Source organism: Lepidothrix coronata, unplaced genomic scaffold, assembly GCF_001604755.1.
Source record: "Lepidothrix coronata isolate B3197 unplaced genomic scaffold, Lepidothrix_coronata-1.0 Scaffold143, whole genome shotgun sequence".
NCBI classification, from domain to species: domain Eukaryota; kingdom Metazoa; phylum Chordata; class Aves; order Passeriformes; family Pipridae; genus Lepidothrix; species Lepidothrix coronata.
In genome coordinates this window covers 2,263,470-2,277,606 of record NW_016690323.1, presented here as the reverse complement: position 1 = coordinate 2,277,606, position 14,137 = coordinate 2,263,470, and the positions used below count along the sequence as shown (strand labels likewise).

Below are 14,137 nucleotides of genomic sequence, written 5' to 3'. Positions count from 1 at the left end.
CATTATTATGTATGATAGAACACAAAAATGCATATCTCGATTCAAACAAATTCAAGGCATGAAGTAAAAGTTGTTATCTGACAGCAAGCAGGGGACTGGAAGGCAATATTAAAGTAGCATAAGGAACAGCGGATTTCAAAATCATAATTACCTGGGCAGATAATCCTCGTGTTAAGTACTGGGAGGTTTTCCTTGCTTGTAGCCAAAGCTGGAGCAGAGAAGGAACCTGTCTGAGAATGGATACCTCGGCTTGTGCGTCGATCGGGAGATCTTGGTGCAGTTTTAGCTGTGCAGAAGAAGCAAAAGTAAGAGCACTAATTAGACCTATTATGACATTACTACATAGTTTTGACAGCCCTGAAAATGTTTCAAAAGGATTAATTTAATCTGTTACTATTTCAGCACAAATGTCCTTCCCCCTTATACCAGAGTTTTTCTTCTAAATACAGGAAAGAAAACTCAGAAACAGATCAAATGAGAAACACAAATCAAAAGGAATAAGTGTGCACAGCACTCAACATGAGGAGTTCCCATTTATATTTCAAGCTACCAGCAAAACTATTACATGTATTAAATGTAAATGTGTTCATATAAATGTATTATAACACCTTAAAATGCAGTAGTATTTAATGCTGCAGTAAGCTTCTTATAAACATATTACTGAAATAATAAAACTTGAACTTAAATTCAATCTATGTTTACTTATAAATATAGATATATAGTACATTACTATTTATAACAATTTTAATACAGATAGCTATTCTAACACACATGCCACAGAAATATCTCATCAACAGCCACAGTATTTTCTTCAGGCAGCTAAAATGGGCCCCCTGCCTGCATCAGGTTATGAAAACATCAGACAAAACTCTGACATCTTTATTTACAGCCAAACTGAAAACTGCAGGGGAAGGGAAAAAGCCATGTTTGTACTTGTTTTCTGCAGTTAGAGAGATAGTGGGGGATATCTGTTTTCCACCATCTTTTTTCACAAAAAACAAACAGGCAAACAAACAAACCAGGAATTCCCAAAATAATTAACTTATTTGTTAAAATTCTCCAGAAGATCGACCAGTAAAACCTTGACAGGCAGCAAGGTCTGGTAGCCAATGTAACTGTTGTTGACAAAGGCTCAGAAAGAAGAAAGGGAAAAAAATCAGGGTGAAAGAGAAGATATTCACAAAGAGTAACTAGTAGCTCAGTGAGGCCAGTTATCCCTTGGGCTGCCTCTGGAGGTGATGAAGGACAAGCTTTGCAGAGGGCTGACATCAGGCGCTGTAATTTGCTTTCCTGGCAGACCTTGTTTCATGCAGCCTGAGAGAATATGCCAGTGCCTGCTTTAGCCTGGAGAAGGTAATCTTTGTGAAATTCAGCCCAATCAGATATAGCCAGAAATTGGTGCCGCAAGGAAGTAAGCTTGGGTATTACCAAATGCTTTGTTATAGTATTTCCATGTGCATGTAGAAAGCTTTCACACAACAGATGGTCATAGACAGACACTTCTTGGCTACCTCTGCTCCAAATTATCTCATGTTAAACCTACTTCAGCTTAGGACAACTTCAACCTTGACCATCTGAAGAAGCTCAGAACAAAAAAAATGAAATTATTTCAAGGTGATCTGATCTATTCCTCTCAAAACATGAAAACTAATTCAGCAAAAACAGAATTAGTAGGACTAGCACCTAGACAACAGCAGGAAAACAGCACCAGGAATGTGGTGGGAAGGATAGAATATATCCTTTTTAATGGCTGCAGTGGGACAGATCAGTTCATGTCAATCATAACTCAGTCTGAGAGTAATGTGGGTGTAATGTATGAAGACACTTATGGAAAAAAAACGCTGAGTGAGAAAATCTAGAGATAGAAGAAATAACTAGAACAAAGATTTAGACATTGTGTTCAAATCAATTCAGGCCAGGATTTGTGCATTCACTTTTTTTTTTAAGTGATGAAAATCTAGCATAGAACAGTCAATGGTATGGCAAATTCTTCACTTTCTTGTATCCCAGGAGTAAGATTACACACCTTTCTGGACAATCTTCTTAAGCCAAACAGAAATTATTAAACACAGGACAGAGAAAAGTGGATGGATTTTTCTGGATTGTTTTATATAAAACGTCTGACCAAGTGGACTAACAGCTCCTCCTGACTTTAATATCTGTGTAACAGCCATAGCAGTTATCACAAAATGCTACAGTATTGCATGATAGCAATACGACATAAATTATTTGTATCTGTGCATGGCAAAACACTGTAATAATGTCAAAAAATGAAAAGGAATAAAAATGGCAAGTGATAGCCAATGAGAGTTATTAAATATTTAGATGAAGGTATTAACATATGGAAAAACATTGTCTTCATCAAATGACCGGGAAGATCCTCAGAGGGTAAACTATAACACTCAAAACAAAATTAACATTCATTTTTCGTAATACTTCTGAAAAATTCACAACACTATTCACACTGCCTGTCCTCTCTGTACTTGTGAGCAAGGCAGTCATATTAAACAGGAAATATCAACAGAGCAGCTGCTATTTATCTGACAGATGAGAGTCACAGGAATAACTGCAATAAAGATAAACTTTTGCTGTGAACGCTCTGATTAAAATAATGGAGCTCTAACGAGTAAAACTGATGTTTCAATGCAGATAACTGAATTCATGTTTCATGCTTTGTCCCTAAACATCTATCGTCCACTGACAGCATTAATATGCACTCTATTTCACACAGATATATGAAGAACAATACAGATTCCTATTAAATGCAGAAATTATACTACCAAGAAACAAGGAGTTTAATATGTTTCTACACATGTGTATATTTTTCTTTTATCATACAGTTATGGCAGTAGGATTGGGTCATCTGTAGGGTCAGCATCCTCTAAGAGCTACTATTGAAGAGAGACAACCAACGTGCATTAATTCCTCTAATCAAGGGAAAAGGAAAGGGAGCAATGAAGAGACAGTCACTGGAAAAAGCCTGACACACATTTCTGGAGAAAATGTGAGTTTCTGGGTTAAGAGAAACCCTAAAAGCCCTAATGTCTTATTTCTAAGGTAGGATCTATTGACACAGGAACTAGCTTCAGAGCTTCAGAGCAGAGCCTCATGAGGACAACAAGTTTTGAGGAAGTTAGTGTGGGTTAGGGTAACAAAGGGTGATGCAAATCCCAAACAACTTTTCTCATTTTGTCACAAGAAGTTGCTCACGATGTAACTAGAGGATGGGTTTTGCTGTCCACCAGCTGCCACTGTTTCTCCATGACTCACAGATCATCTGGTGACCTCACCTGCAATGCATCACTGCCCACTTTGATAATATGGCAAAGACTGAAATTTCCACCTACACTGAGAAGCAGCTTTCCTAAAATTACTATGTAGCTTGGGACTCAAGATGTCTATGACTGAGACATGCTATTGCCACCATTACCTAGGCTCTAGCTCCTACTCAGGTTCATGTAGAAAGGCGAGTATAAACACCAAATTAATTCAGGCACTTCTCTCCCCAGCAAATACCTTCTCAGCTTTGCAAACACATTCTAATCTCCCTCATTTTTTCTTCAACTTTTATTTATCCAAATCTATTAAAATTTGTGACTAGTTTCCAGTGAAACAGGATGCTAGTAATGTTAATTATGGAGCCAATTATGCTCCAAATGCAATTATAAGAAGACTGTATATTTTTATTTCATTCCTAATTTGCTCACTTGATGGGGACTCAAGTTCCTTTGTATCTTCCTCTTTTTCCTCTTCCTTGGATTCATCCAATTCTTTGCTGTATTCTACTGGCGATTGATTCACTTGTTCTTCGCTGTGAGCATTCTGCTCATCCACAACTGCTTATTAAAAGAAAAAACAGAAAGTTTCAAGATTTTTAAAGAAAAAATGCATAAACGGAAAACCAGCTTTTCTTTTTTGTAGCTTTAAGTTAAAAAATATTAACAAAAGAGTTCTATTGCTAATTCAGTGAAAGAGTCTATCAGTTCTCTGCAGTTGATAAAGACTTGCTGTCAGAATTTTTGAGGGGGGATAATAGTTAAAAAAATGCACACTTTCATATGTGCACACACATGCATACATAAGGACTCACACCTGCAGACAGTCATCAACATTCAAACAAGCTGCATTTCTTTTCCTTGCAGCTTGTAGAAAGCACATAATTTTATCTACGTAAGAATGTAGAAATCAAATTTTATAATAAAAACTTATTCTAGTTAGGAAAAAAAACCCAAACAAACATCACGATCCTATCATATTCTACAAATACGGATCAAAACGTTGCTGTCGTGCACCTTTTTCTGCTTGTTCAATGATCTGCCTCACAGCCTTCTTCAAGCTGTTTGCTCGAAGCATTAACTGTTCCCTCGATTTGAAGAGTTTCTGGGTGGAAGACTTTGAGACACACTCCACTAACTGCTCTTTACTTTCAGAAAAGGATTCTTCACTTGAAAACTCCTCTGCTTCTTCTTCCACAATGGGGGGAGCAATGCCTGGGAGAATGGGAGCAGCCTGGGCTTCTGTGTGAAGAGCCTGGAGCAATAGGTCTAGCTTCTCATTTAATTCTGAGCACTAAAACAAAGTGGAAAAGAATACACACACACCCCAAAAAAAAAAAAAAAATCAACAGTGAACATGTGAACATTTTCAAGAGTTAAGGTACCAGGTCATATTTGAAACTGTAGGTGTCTTTAGTCTATCTAATTCCTTATGTACAATCCAAACTGAGGTTCAATATTTTGGAATATCAGATTGTGAGTAAGTCTTCATGGGTTTTTTTTGCAGACCTACTCTGTGACATTTAATCAGATTAGAGCAATTATAACACAAAAACCCTACACTCAGATTAAAATAACACACCATGCTAAACTCAGCCTGACACATAAGTAGAGTACAGATTAGATCTGACTCCTCTCCCAGTGGCTTGCAGCACAGAAAGCCACCAGAGGTTTGCCCATACTGGAGACATGACCAGCTGTTAGACTGAGACCCATTGGGTTGTTTTTGAAAGAGAGCTGTGCATTTAAGCAAGTTAGTTGCCACAGAGCAAAGAACCAGATGCTGTCAAACACCTCTAGCCAACAGTAAGTAGCCGCTCTCTTTAGGTGCACTGGAAATTATTTTCTCTGCTTAAATGAATGAAAACCAACACTGTCTGGCCTTAGAACAGTAAAAAAGAAAAACTCATTTTCTAAAATATGTGTCAGATAGAAATGTGAACCACAAATTGCCACTTAGCAACTACATTTTCTGACTGAGACTGTCAGGGATTTTGTTTTCTTCTTTTTTTTTCAGCTTTTGTAAATTTTGTGTCTCATACTAAATCCCGTCGTTTTTTCCCCCAATGTTTTTGCAACCTGATCTCTACATTTTGCAGCTTACCACACTATTTTTAGCACTGTGGTCTCTCTCTCCATTCTGACAGCATACTCACTCTTCATTATCCCACTGTTTTCCTGCAGCTAACTTAATCCCTATAACTCCTAATGCAAAAAAATCCTTTCATCTCTATGTATGCTACCATGAACTTTTTCCTTTATGAAAGAAGAAAGTCTAAACAGTTTCTAGAGATTCAGAGATTAAAGACAGTTTGGAAATAACTGTTCTATGCAGTAAGAAGATAAGAATTTTAAAGTCACTGGTTGAAATGAAAGCCAGGCTGGGCATCTTGGAGCAATGTGAAAATTAAACACCCATGAGCTATAAACTTAAAAAAGCCAACAACTTTAAACCTCAACATAGTCATAGGCTTACTTTAATGGCCATGGCATCAGCTTCCTCTGCATTTTCCATTGGTTTTTCGTAAGTCTTCCCTATTTTGGCAACAAAGTCCTTTACAGTTTCACATAATATTCTTCAGATAAAAAAAGGAGAGGGGAGAAATCAAATGAAATAAAATAGATATCTTTTGAATGTTAAATTCTTACGACAATGTATTCATATGCACACTGCTATAAATCATTCTTATTGGAAACTGAACTTTGTGATCATACTTGCAAATCAGATGACACTTTTTCATAGCTTGCAAAATTGAAGTGATAAGCTTTAAAACAAAAACTCTTCCTCTCTTTTGCTTATGCCTTTGCACACATTGTATCTCAGTCTCTTATCTCAAATAAACACGACTGATTTTATCCATTCAGGCAAGGGCCTGTATACCTTCCATACCAGAGTACTTAGCAAACTTGCATTCACTGTGATAATTTCAAACGCAGTCATGCCAACTCCCATTCAAAGATGGAGCTTAGAAACCGTGGAGAAAATCTACTGACTTGAATGGAGTACTTAGATGAAAGCATATGGCCACACACATCCCATTGCACAGCTCGTGCTTTTGAACCATAGCTGACCCTGAAGCATATTTAGTGGCTGCAATGAATTTCCACTGTGTGAATCAGGAAGACTTGGTTCTTATTACCTACACGGAAGACCAACAGCAAACTCACTAATGAGGTGTGGATAATTGAAAATACTGTTCATTTGGTTGACATTTATTTGACAGAAATTAAACAGATTTAACAAGATACAGACCCTATTTAGAAACTGGAGTTGTAATAATATCCTGCATCCTTATTTTCTACATGCGCTACGTATACCTTAAAAATGAAATTTTGTTAACTTCGTCTTTTGCATATTGCAAAATATAAGTTTTTTTCATTGAGAAGGTATACACAGAATAGTTCTGGTTTCAGATGATGTCTGAGATTTGCCAGTTCTCTCTCACTTTAAATTGTTTCGGTCTGGGGAAAAAAACCCCATTACTGTCTGAGACCACTATTGATTGAACTGATATAGACAGAGGTACAATAAAGCTACCTAAGCTGAAGTTCTGCTTCACACTGGTGAAGCTGTTTGTCCTCTTAAACCTATGGGTATGCATTAAAAAATAGCCAGAAGAAATGCAATGTGGAGTAGATCACATATTTGCATTAGGAATGTTCAGTTTCATATTGAAGCCATACATTGGTTTGGAGTGATTTTAAATCACTTTATATTAATATTGTGTGATTTTTTTTTAATTTAGTATTAAGTAATCCATTACAACTGTACCATACAAAAATTTTGCAGAAAAAAACCACATCCATTCTAAAAGATATAAATCAAGATATATTAAGCCAAGCCAGTTGGGCTAGCCATAAGAAAATCAGGCTAAGACAGAAGGCTATTATGGTGATGATGTTACACAGGAGTTTATCCCACACATTGTACATGACACTGATTGACTCACTTGGCAGATGATATGACAACTGAGTGCTGATCAGAATTGAGAATTTTTGCAAGATGAGCAGCAACTGAGTCCTCATAAGCAGATATCTGAAAACAGAGAGAAGAGACTTCAATTTCCACACATTTCAGCAGTTTAACACCAAGTAGTGAGTTTAAACACCTCAAAAAATAGCAGGATTTTAATTTCAGATCTAATACAAGGACAAGTGGTTGGCAGTGCAGATTCCACCTGCATACTGTATTTTATGTGCCAGATCTTTAATATTCAAAGTAACACTGCATCTAAGAACTTAATCCATAGCTCTTTTTCTCCTGTAGAGAAAACAGTAAGTTATTTCTAGGCTAAAAACAGTCCATGAGGCAGAAAAAATTTACCTTCTTCTCAGATTTATAACAACCTAAAGTATTACAATCCTACATCTTTTATTTCTAAAATAAAGGAAGTTTTCCTCAAACAAATTGATTAACTAAGAAAAAAATCAAATGTTTGCAGTTATAACCTGGAATTTTCTTTTTACTGTCAGATGGGCTCTTACTCCCCAAGTACCACGACTGAAAAAAGCTGCTAAACTGTATAATGTTACCAAAACCAATCCTTGCAGGGAAAACCATTTAGAGATAGTATTTACAAGAACATTAGGAATTACAAATTCTGAAATACTCAGAAAAAGATTTGGAATGGATCAGAAATGCATCCTCACACACCATATCGTATCTCAAAATAGCTATGGATCCAGACCTCAATTTTTAAAGAAAATTCTAACCAAATTCCAAATCTAAAGCTAAAAATAAGAAATAAATGCAGTTCTGAAATATTCTGATGGCTTCTCTTAAAAGATCTTAGCATGTTTTTGTACTTGATTTTGAATAGGTTGATATACCACTTTGGTTTTTTCTCTGAAAATCCAGCCTTTGTTGTAGAACTCTGACAAGCAAATCAGTTTCCATTTAAAGGGAAAAAACAAGAGATAACCACTGATCTGTAAGAATGAACTAATGTTTTTCAAATATCAGTATAAGAATTCTGGAAATCAAGTGAAATTAGTCTCCTGAAACTACTGGAGGAAAAGGGGGGGAAAGAATCAGATATATACTTCCATTTCCTTTTCAAACTGTGATTTAATACAATACCTGCTGTAAGGTTAATTATTATTTTTCTGAAATATCATAACTCAGTAAACAATGCAAAAAACCTACTGAAATAAAGATTGAACAAGGTACTCAAAAGCAAATCGTACTCAAGTAATGACAGGTAATGTAGGCTTCAGAATACATTTTCCAAAAGAGAAGTTTTATAAGAGCAGTTCCTTCCATTTTCAGAAGGGGCTAAAAAAAATTTCAAAGCCAGAAATAACTAGAACAAAATGATGATGAAGATGCGCTTGAAAATTTTAACTGTCTTGAAAAATTAGAGAAGATAAAAGCCTTGATCTGTGTTGCTGACACCAGAGGCAGAGCTACATGCAAAGCAACCCTGTTAAAATCCCAGCCTTTTTGCATCTCTATATCCAGCAATCCATCAAAGGTTATAACCTCCTTGCCTATTAAAAGAGCCTGAATTATTAAATTATTCAAGAGCCTGCTGATTAATTATTGCCTCTCAAGTACTTTTGAGCTAAAATTGATATGCATTAGTTTTCTTAGGAATATATTATTTTCTCATTTTTAGTCAGACTTTTCATGCCAATTAATTTGATTAAAACATCTCCCTCTCTCTCAAAATTGAAACCTCATCAGATAGTACAAGTTTTTCTTTGATGATGCTTACGATTTCAAGCTCTCTGAAGAACAAAGAGAAAATTGGATCATATCACCTGATCAAACTCAAGCTGCAAAAAACTTCTCTCTTTCTTTAGGAATACAACCCTTGCCTCCAAAATGCTGGGGGTTTTTTCAACGCTTATTCCAAACTCAAGATAGCAGACATTTTGATTTTATATATAATGTATTTTAAATATTTATATATATATTTATATATATATTTATATATTATATGTATAATATTATACAGTAACATACTACCAAATTATACAATAATATACATCATATATAATATATACTCTTATATATAATAATTATATAAAATATATAGTATTATTATATTACATAATTATACAATACTACACTCTCGCATAACAAGTTATATACTATATAATTTCTAATACATATTAAAATATACATATATATTCAGGAAGAAATTTTTCTGACTGTTTTGCTGAAGACTCCTTACCTTCATTCCTTGGCAAATAATACAGAACTGGAAATGCTAATTACTTGAGATACACAGCATGAACAGTAATAAATTCAGTTCACTTAGCAGATCACAAAAATGCTTCAATTACAAGTATTGTCAGCCCAGAAGCTCCAAGTTAAGTACATGAAACAACAGAACAAAAGTAAAAGTCCACCTGGCACTCCTCTGACTCTTCTGCAGTCATTGGAAGAATAGAAGGCTTTGCTGGTAATTTCAGTTCATATGACATTATACTCCACCTGAAAGAAATACAACAGCTTTAATTAAGTTTCCAGTTCATTATTTTTATCTTCTCTCTGACATATTAACAAAAAGAAAATTCACTGTCACACCATAGAATAACTTGTTAAAAAAAAAGGCAGCTTAATTTTTAATTGTATACTTTATGGGTGAAATAATTGAGATTAACAGTAATAATTTGTTCAGATTATTTGTTAGTGATTTGATTAATAGTCTCATTTGTGAAAAAATCATGGGACATTCAATAAAGGCAATAAAGATTTTCTAGAAAAAACATTTACGTTATAAAACAATTTGTGCAAACTAACTGCAGAAGTCAAAGGAAAATAGATGTCTTCCTAGAGAAAAAGTTCTAAGATGACATCATTTTTTCATCTCAACTAGGGGAGGCAGGCATGAAAACAAAGGAAATGGTGAAGAATCTTCATTGACATACATATATATTTTTCCCCTGGTAAAGGACAGCACTCAACAGCATAGATAGTACGAAACCACTAATAGTAACAACATCCTTCGAAGTGTGCTGAAAAGAATAAGTAATCACTGCAGATGTCCTTGGGAGTAAGTCTACTGAAATTAGACCAAAAAATGAAACTGAGCTTTTTTTCAGTAAAGAAAAAAGGAAACATCATTTAATCTACAAATCTTTCAGAATCTGAGGATCAGTAACAAGCATTTCTCTACATACTTTGATTTAAAATGATCAAGTAGCCTGCAGAAAACCTTAAAATAAAAAAAGAACTTGTTTCTCTATTTCATAAAAATAAAGTAAAATTCCCTTTGATGACATTCAAGTGTTTGTAACTAGAGCAAGAAAAAAAATGCTCATGAGAGGGGATTGAGTGTACCATTAGCAAATGGTACAGGAAGGCAGGAGGGCTCTGCAGAGGGACCTGGACAAGCTGGAGAGACGGTCTGATTCCAGTGGGATGAGGTTCAACAAGGCCAAGTGCCAGGTCCTCCACTTTGGTCACAACAACCCCCTGCAGTGCTACAGGCTGAGCACAGAGTGGCTGGAGAGCAGCAGGGCAGAAAGGGACCTGGGAATACTGATTGATAGAAAGCTGAACATGAGCCAGCAGTGTGCCCAGGTGGCCAAGAAGGCCAATGGCATCCTGGCCTGGATCAGGAACAGTGTGGCCAACAGGACCAAGAAAGTGATTCTTCCCCTGTACTCAGCGCTGGTGAGGCCACACCTGGAGTACTGTGTCCAGTTCTGGGCCCTTTAGTTCAGGAAGGATATTGAGGTGCTGGAGCAGGTCCAGAGAAGAGCAACGAGGCTGGTGAAGGGATCAGAGCTATGAGGAGGAGAGGCTGAGGGAGCTGGGGTTGTTTAGCCTGGAGGAGGCTCAGGGGAGACCTCATGACTCTCTACAACTACCTGAAAGGAGGTTGTAGCCAGGTGGGGGTTGGTCTCTTCTTCCTGGCAACCAGCATTGGGACAAGAGGGCATGGTCTTAAGCTCTGCCAGGGGAGGTTTAGGTTGGATATTAGGAAGAAATTCTTTAGAGAGAGAGTAATCAGATATTGGAATGGGCTGCCCAGGGAAGTGGTGGATTCACCATCCCTGGAGGTTTTTAAGATGAGACTGGATGTGGCACTTAGTGCCATGTCTAGTAACGACAGAGGTGTTAGATCAAGGGTTGGACTTGATGATCTTGGAGGTCTTTTCCAACCCAGTTGATTCTATGGTTCTATGAAAGAAACAGAGTAAGAAATACTCCTCTCACAAGCAGTGCTAGACCTTCATTGGAACAACATGAGCATCAGCCTCTCTGAGTTTTTTCAAATGGGGATTGCTCCTCTCTTATGAATGCTGCTATGGATGGATATCATGCAAAACAAGGACTGGGAAAGTCTCATTTTTGACTAAGAAAATTAGCTCAGCATCTTGTCCATAGCTGATGCCTCAGAAAATTATATGAAGAGTGAAAGCACACAAGATGATTTTTACCCCACATCCAAGGACAGAGAGTTCAGGTGTTTCCTAAATAAACATGCCACCTTTAATGTTGTTTAATAGCATGCATGGAATACATAAAACTGCTCAAAACACAATTTCTTAATGCTTACAACTTCTTGTAACAGGCAGTTATGCAGCTTCATCAGTTATGCAATAAACTGTCACCTTCTGAATGTCTTTGGACAACATGCTTCCTAGTTCCATCAACCACTTGTTCGTCTGACTCTTCAGTTTAAAAAGCATGCTAAAGAGCTGTTCCCATTGCTATCTCTGCCTCCCTCATGATTAAGATCTGCACTTAAAAACCAAACCCACTGAACACCAAGTCTCTAAGATGGATTTTAGGCCATCAGAAACCCGAACAAATACAATTTGAATCTCGTGGTAAATCACATTTAGGTTTACCTGTCTAACATTTTCGTGCTGGCTCGTTCTAGTTTTTCCAAAATCTGAGGAAGCTGCGTATCATCATCACAGGATCCTCCCCAACCAAGGACACGAGCAAGGTCATTTCCGGTACCAAGGGGTAACACTCCTAACTGACACTGAAACACAAACAGGAAAAAATCTACTACTGAGAACTAAGAAGAAAAAGTAAAAGTGATTCCAAATGCTTGTTATTTCAATCAACTAATATTAGTTATATAGGATGTCTAAAGCATGTAAGTCAAATTGTACAATTCCAATACAACTTGTCCTATTTATACCAGTAAAAACTTTCATTTAACAGTAACTATGGAGTTTGGCCCATCTACAGAGATGACAAAGAACCAAATCAAGGAAAAGGTAAGCACACAAAATTAAATCTAGTCAGTATAGGCAAGGAAACTTAGTATGCACACTTGCCTGCTTGTGCAAGCTGAGCTTATCAATTTCTGACAAGACCCAACCCACGCTTCCATCGCCACCACACACAAGAATCCTGAAGTTGTCAAACTTCTGAAATAACCGCAAACTGTAGAGAAAATGCAGCCTGTTAGAGCCAGTTACGTCCATTAGCAAAAGAGCAGTTCCATTCATTAGCAAATGCTACGAGAAAATATGGTATACAGCATCTTTATGGTCCTTCTTTTACTGTTCTGGGGTACGTGGATACAACCATCTACTTAATTAACCTATCTGCAGCCCACCCATTGCTGTATATTCCACTTACACTGACATTTCTGATAAATAACATGCCAAGTTTTTCTTTAAAAAATTCTCTTGATATTGTTTTCAGGATTTTATGTCTTATTTTATTAATTTTATTAATATCTAAAAAAAAATAATCTAAGTGATAAAATTGCAACTGCTCCATGCTTCTCACTTCAGCCAGAAGCATAAGGCACCACCGGGAACTTTTCACGAGAAGAGGTTAAGACACAATGACAGGATGTGCTCCACAATACAGGTGGGCTTTTGTTGACACACGGCTAACTAAATGTAAGGACCACTGGAGGCAATTATTAAACATAAGGTGATCACGAAAATATAGGACCAATAATACAAGTATTTCATATTAGATCCTTAAAGCCATATTCTGCTTTTGCTTCCTATGGCTTTTCCTCCTGTTCTCTGACTTTTAACACCTCCAGGATACAACACTTGGACAGAAAAGGAGGACAAGAGAGAGAGAACAAGCAGAAAGGTGAGACACAGAGGAAACAGGAATGAGACGTGAAGAAAAAGCCAAGCGTAAAAACAACAGGGATTTAAAGTGAAAAAAAAAAAAAATTAAAAAAATAATTGGACAGTATAAACTCTTAAAATATTAACAATAAAGATGTTTATTTTTAATGCATGTTATTTTCCAGAATAAGCATAATCTCTGAACCGTTTCTACAAAGCAACATATTAAGATCATAAATGTTAGAAGCATTCATATTGTTTCTGAAGAAAATAATGTCACTTGCATACAATACACAGATACCTATTAAGAACAAAAGAGGCAGATATTTAAGGGGAAAAAACATTAATACCAGAACAATTTCTCCTACCCTGAAAAAAGGGAGAAAGCCCCTAGAAATACACTGTCTCATACAATGCAACTCTGCCTTGTACATCAAATAGAAAAAAAGAAGACATCAACACAACTTGATAGAATAACTGCTAAGAACCTATCTTTTAAAAGCAATCAACCTGGACTACAATTACTGTGCAAAACCAAAATGAGCCTCCTAAGCCATGGTACACCTGTATGAAGGAAGAGAATTTGCAAACATATTTCTCAGACTGTCCTCTCTCAAAGATTGCCTCACCAATTAAGATGAATTTTATATGTCATTATAATTACATGTACAAAATATTAGCTAAAAGTCACTTAGATTCAGCTCAGATTGTCAGGGCAATAATGAAAAGGATATTACAACTTAAAGAGTTAATATAACATGTCCATAACACAGTACTAATTACAAAAATCCACAGCTGTATTCCATTATTTTTGTATTATTTGCCCACTGTTTGAACTGAATTTCTGT

At 36.3% G+C, this 14,137-nt stretch overlaps 1 protein-coding gene across 4 annotated transcripts in view; it reads right to left on the bottom strand.

The window, feature by feature from the left end:
• The window catches only part of DGKH (diacylglycerol kinase eta), a 156,621-nt gene that overhangs the window by 26,576 nt on the left and 115,908 nt on the right, over window positions 1-14,137 (bottom strand). For all 4 annotated transcript variants that reach the window (XM_017827813.1, XM_017827814.1, XM_017827815.1 and 1 more), the window contains 8 exons: window positions 12,528-12,636; window positions 12,087-12,226; window positions 9,633-9,717; window positions 7,226-7,311; window positions 5,752-5,851; window positions 4,293-4,569; window positions 3,708-3,836; window positions 152-286 (listed from right to left, as the gene is read on the bottom strand). In XM_017827813.1, the coding sequence (XP_017683302.1) occupies window positions 152-286; window positions 3,708-3,836; window positions 4,293-4,569; window positions 5,752-5,851; window positions 7,226-7,311; window positions 9,633-9,717; window positions 12,087-12,226; window positions 12,528-12,636 (1,061 nt within the window). The remainder of the gene's footprint in view (window positions 1-151; window positions 287-3,707; window positions 3,837-4,292; window positions 4,570-5,751; window positions 5,852-7,225; window positions 7,312-9,632; window positions 9,718-12,086; window positions 12,227-12,527; window positions 12,637-14,137) is intronic.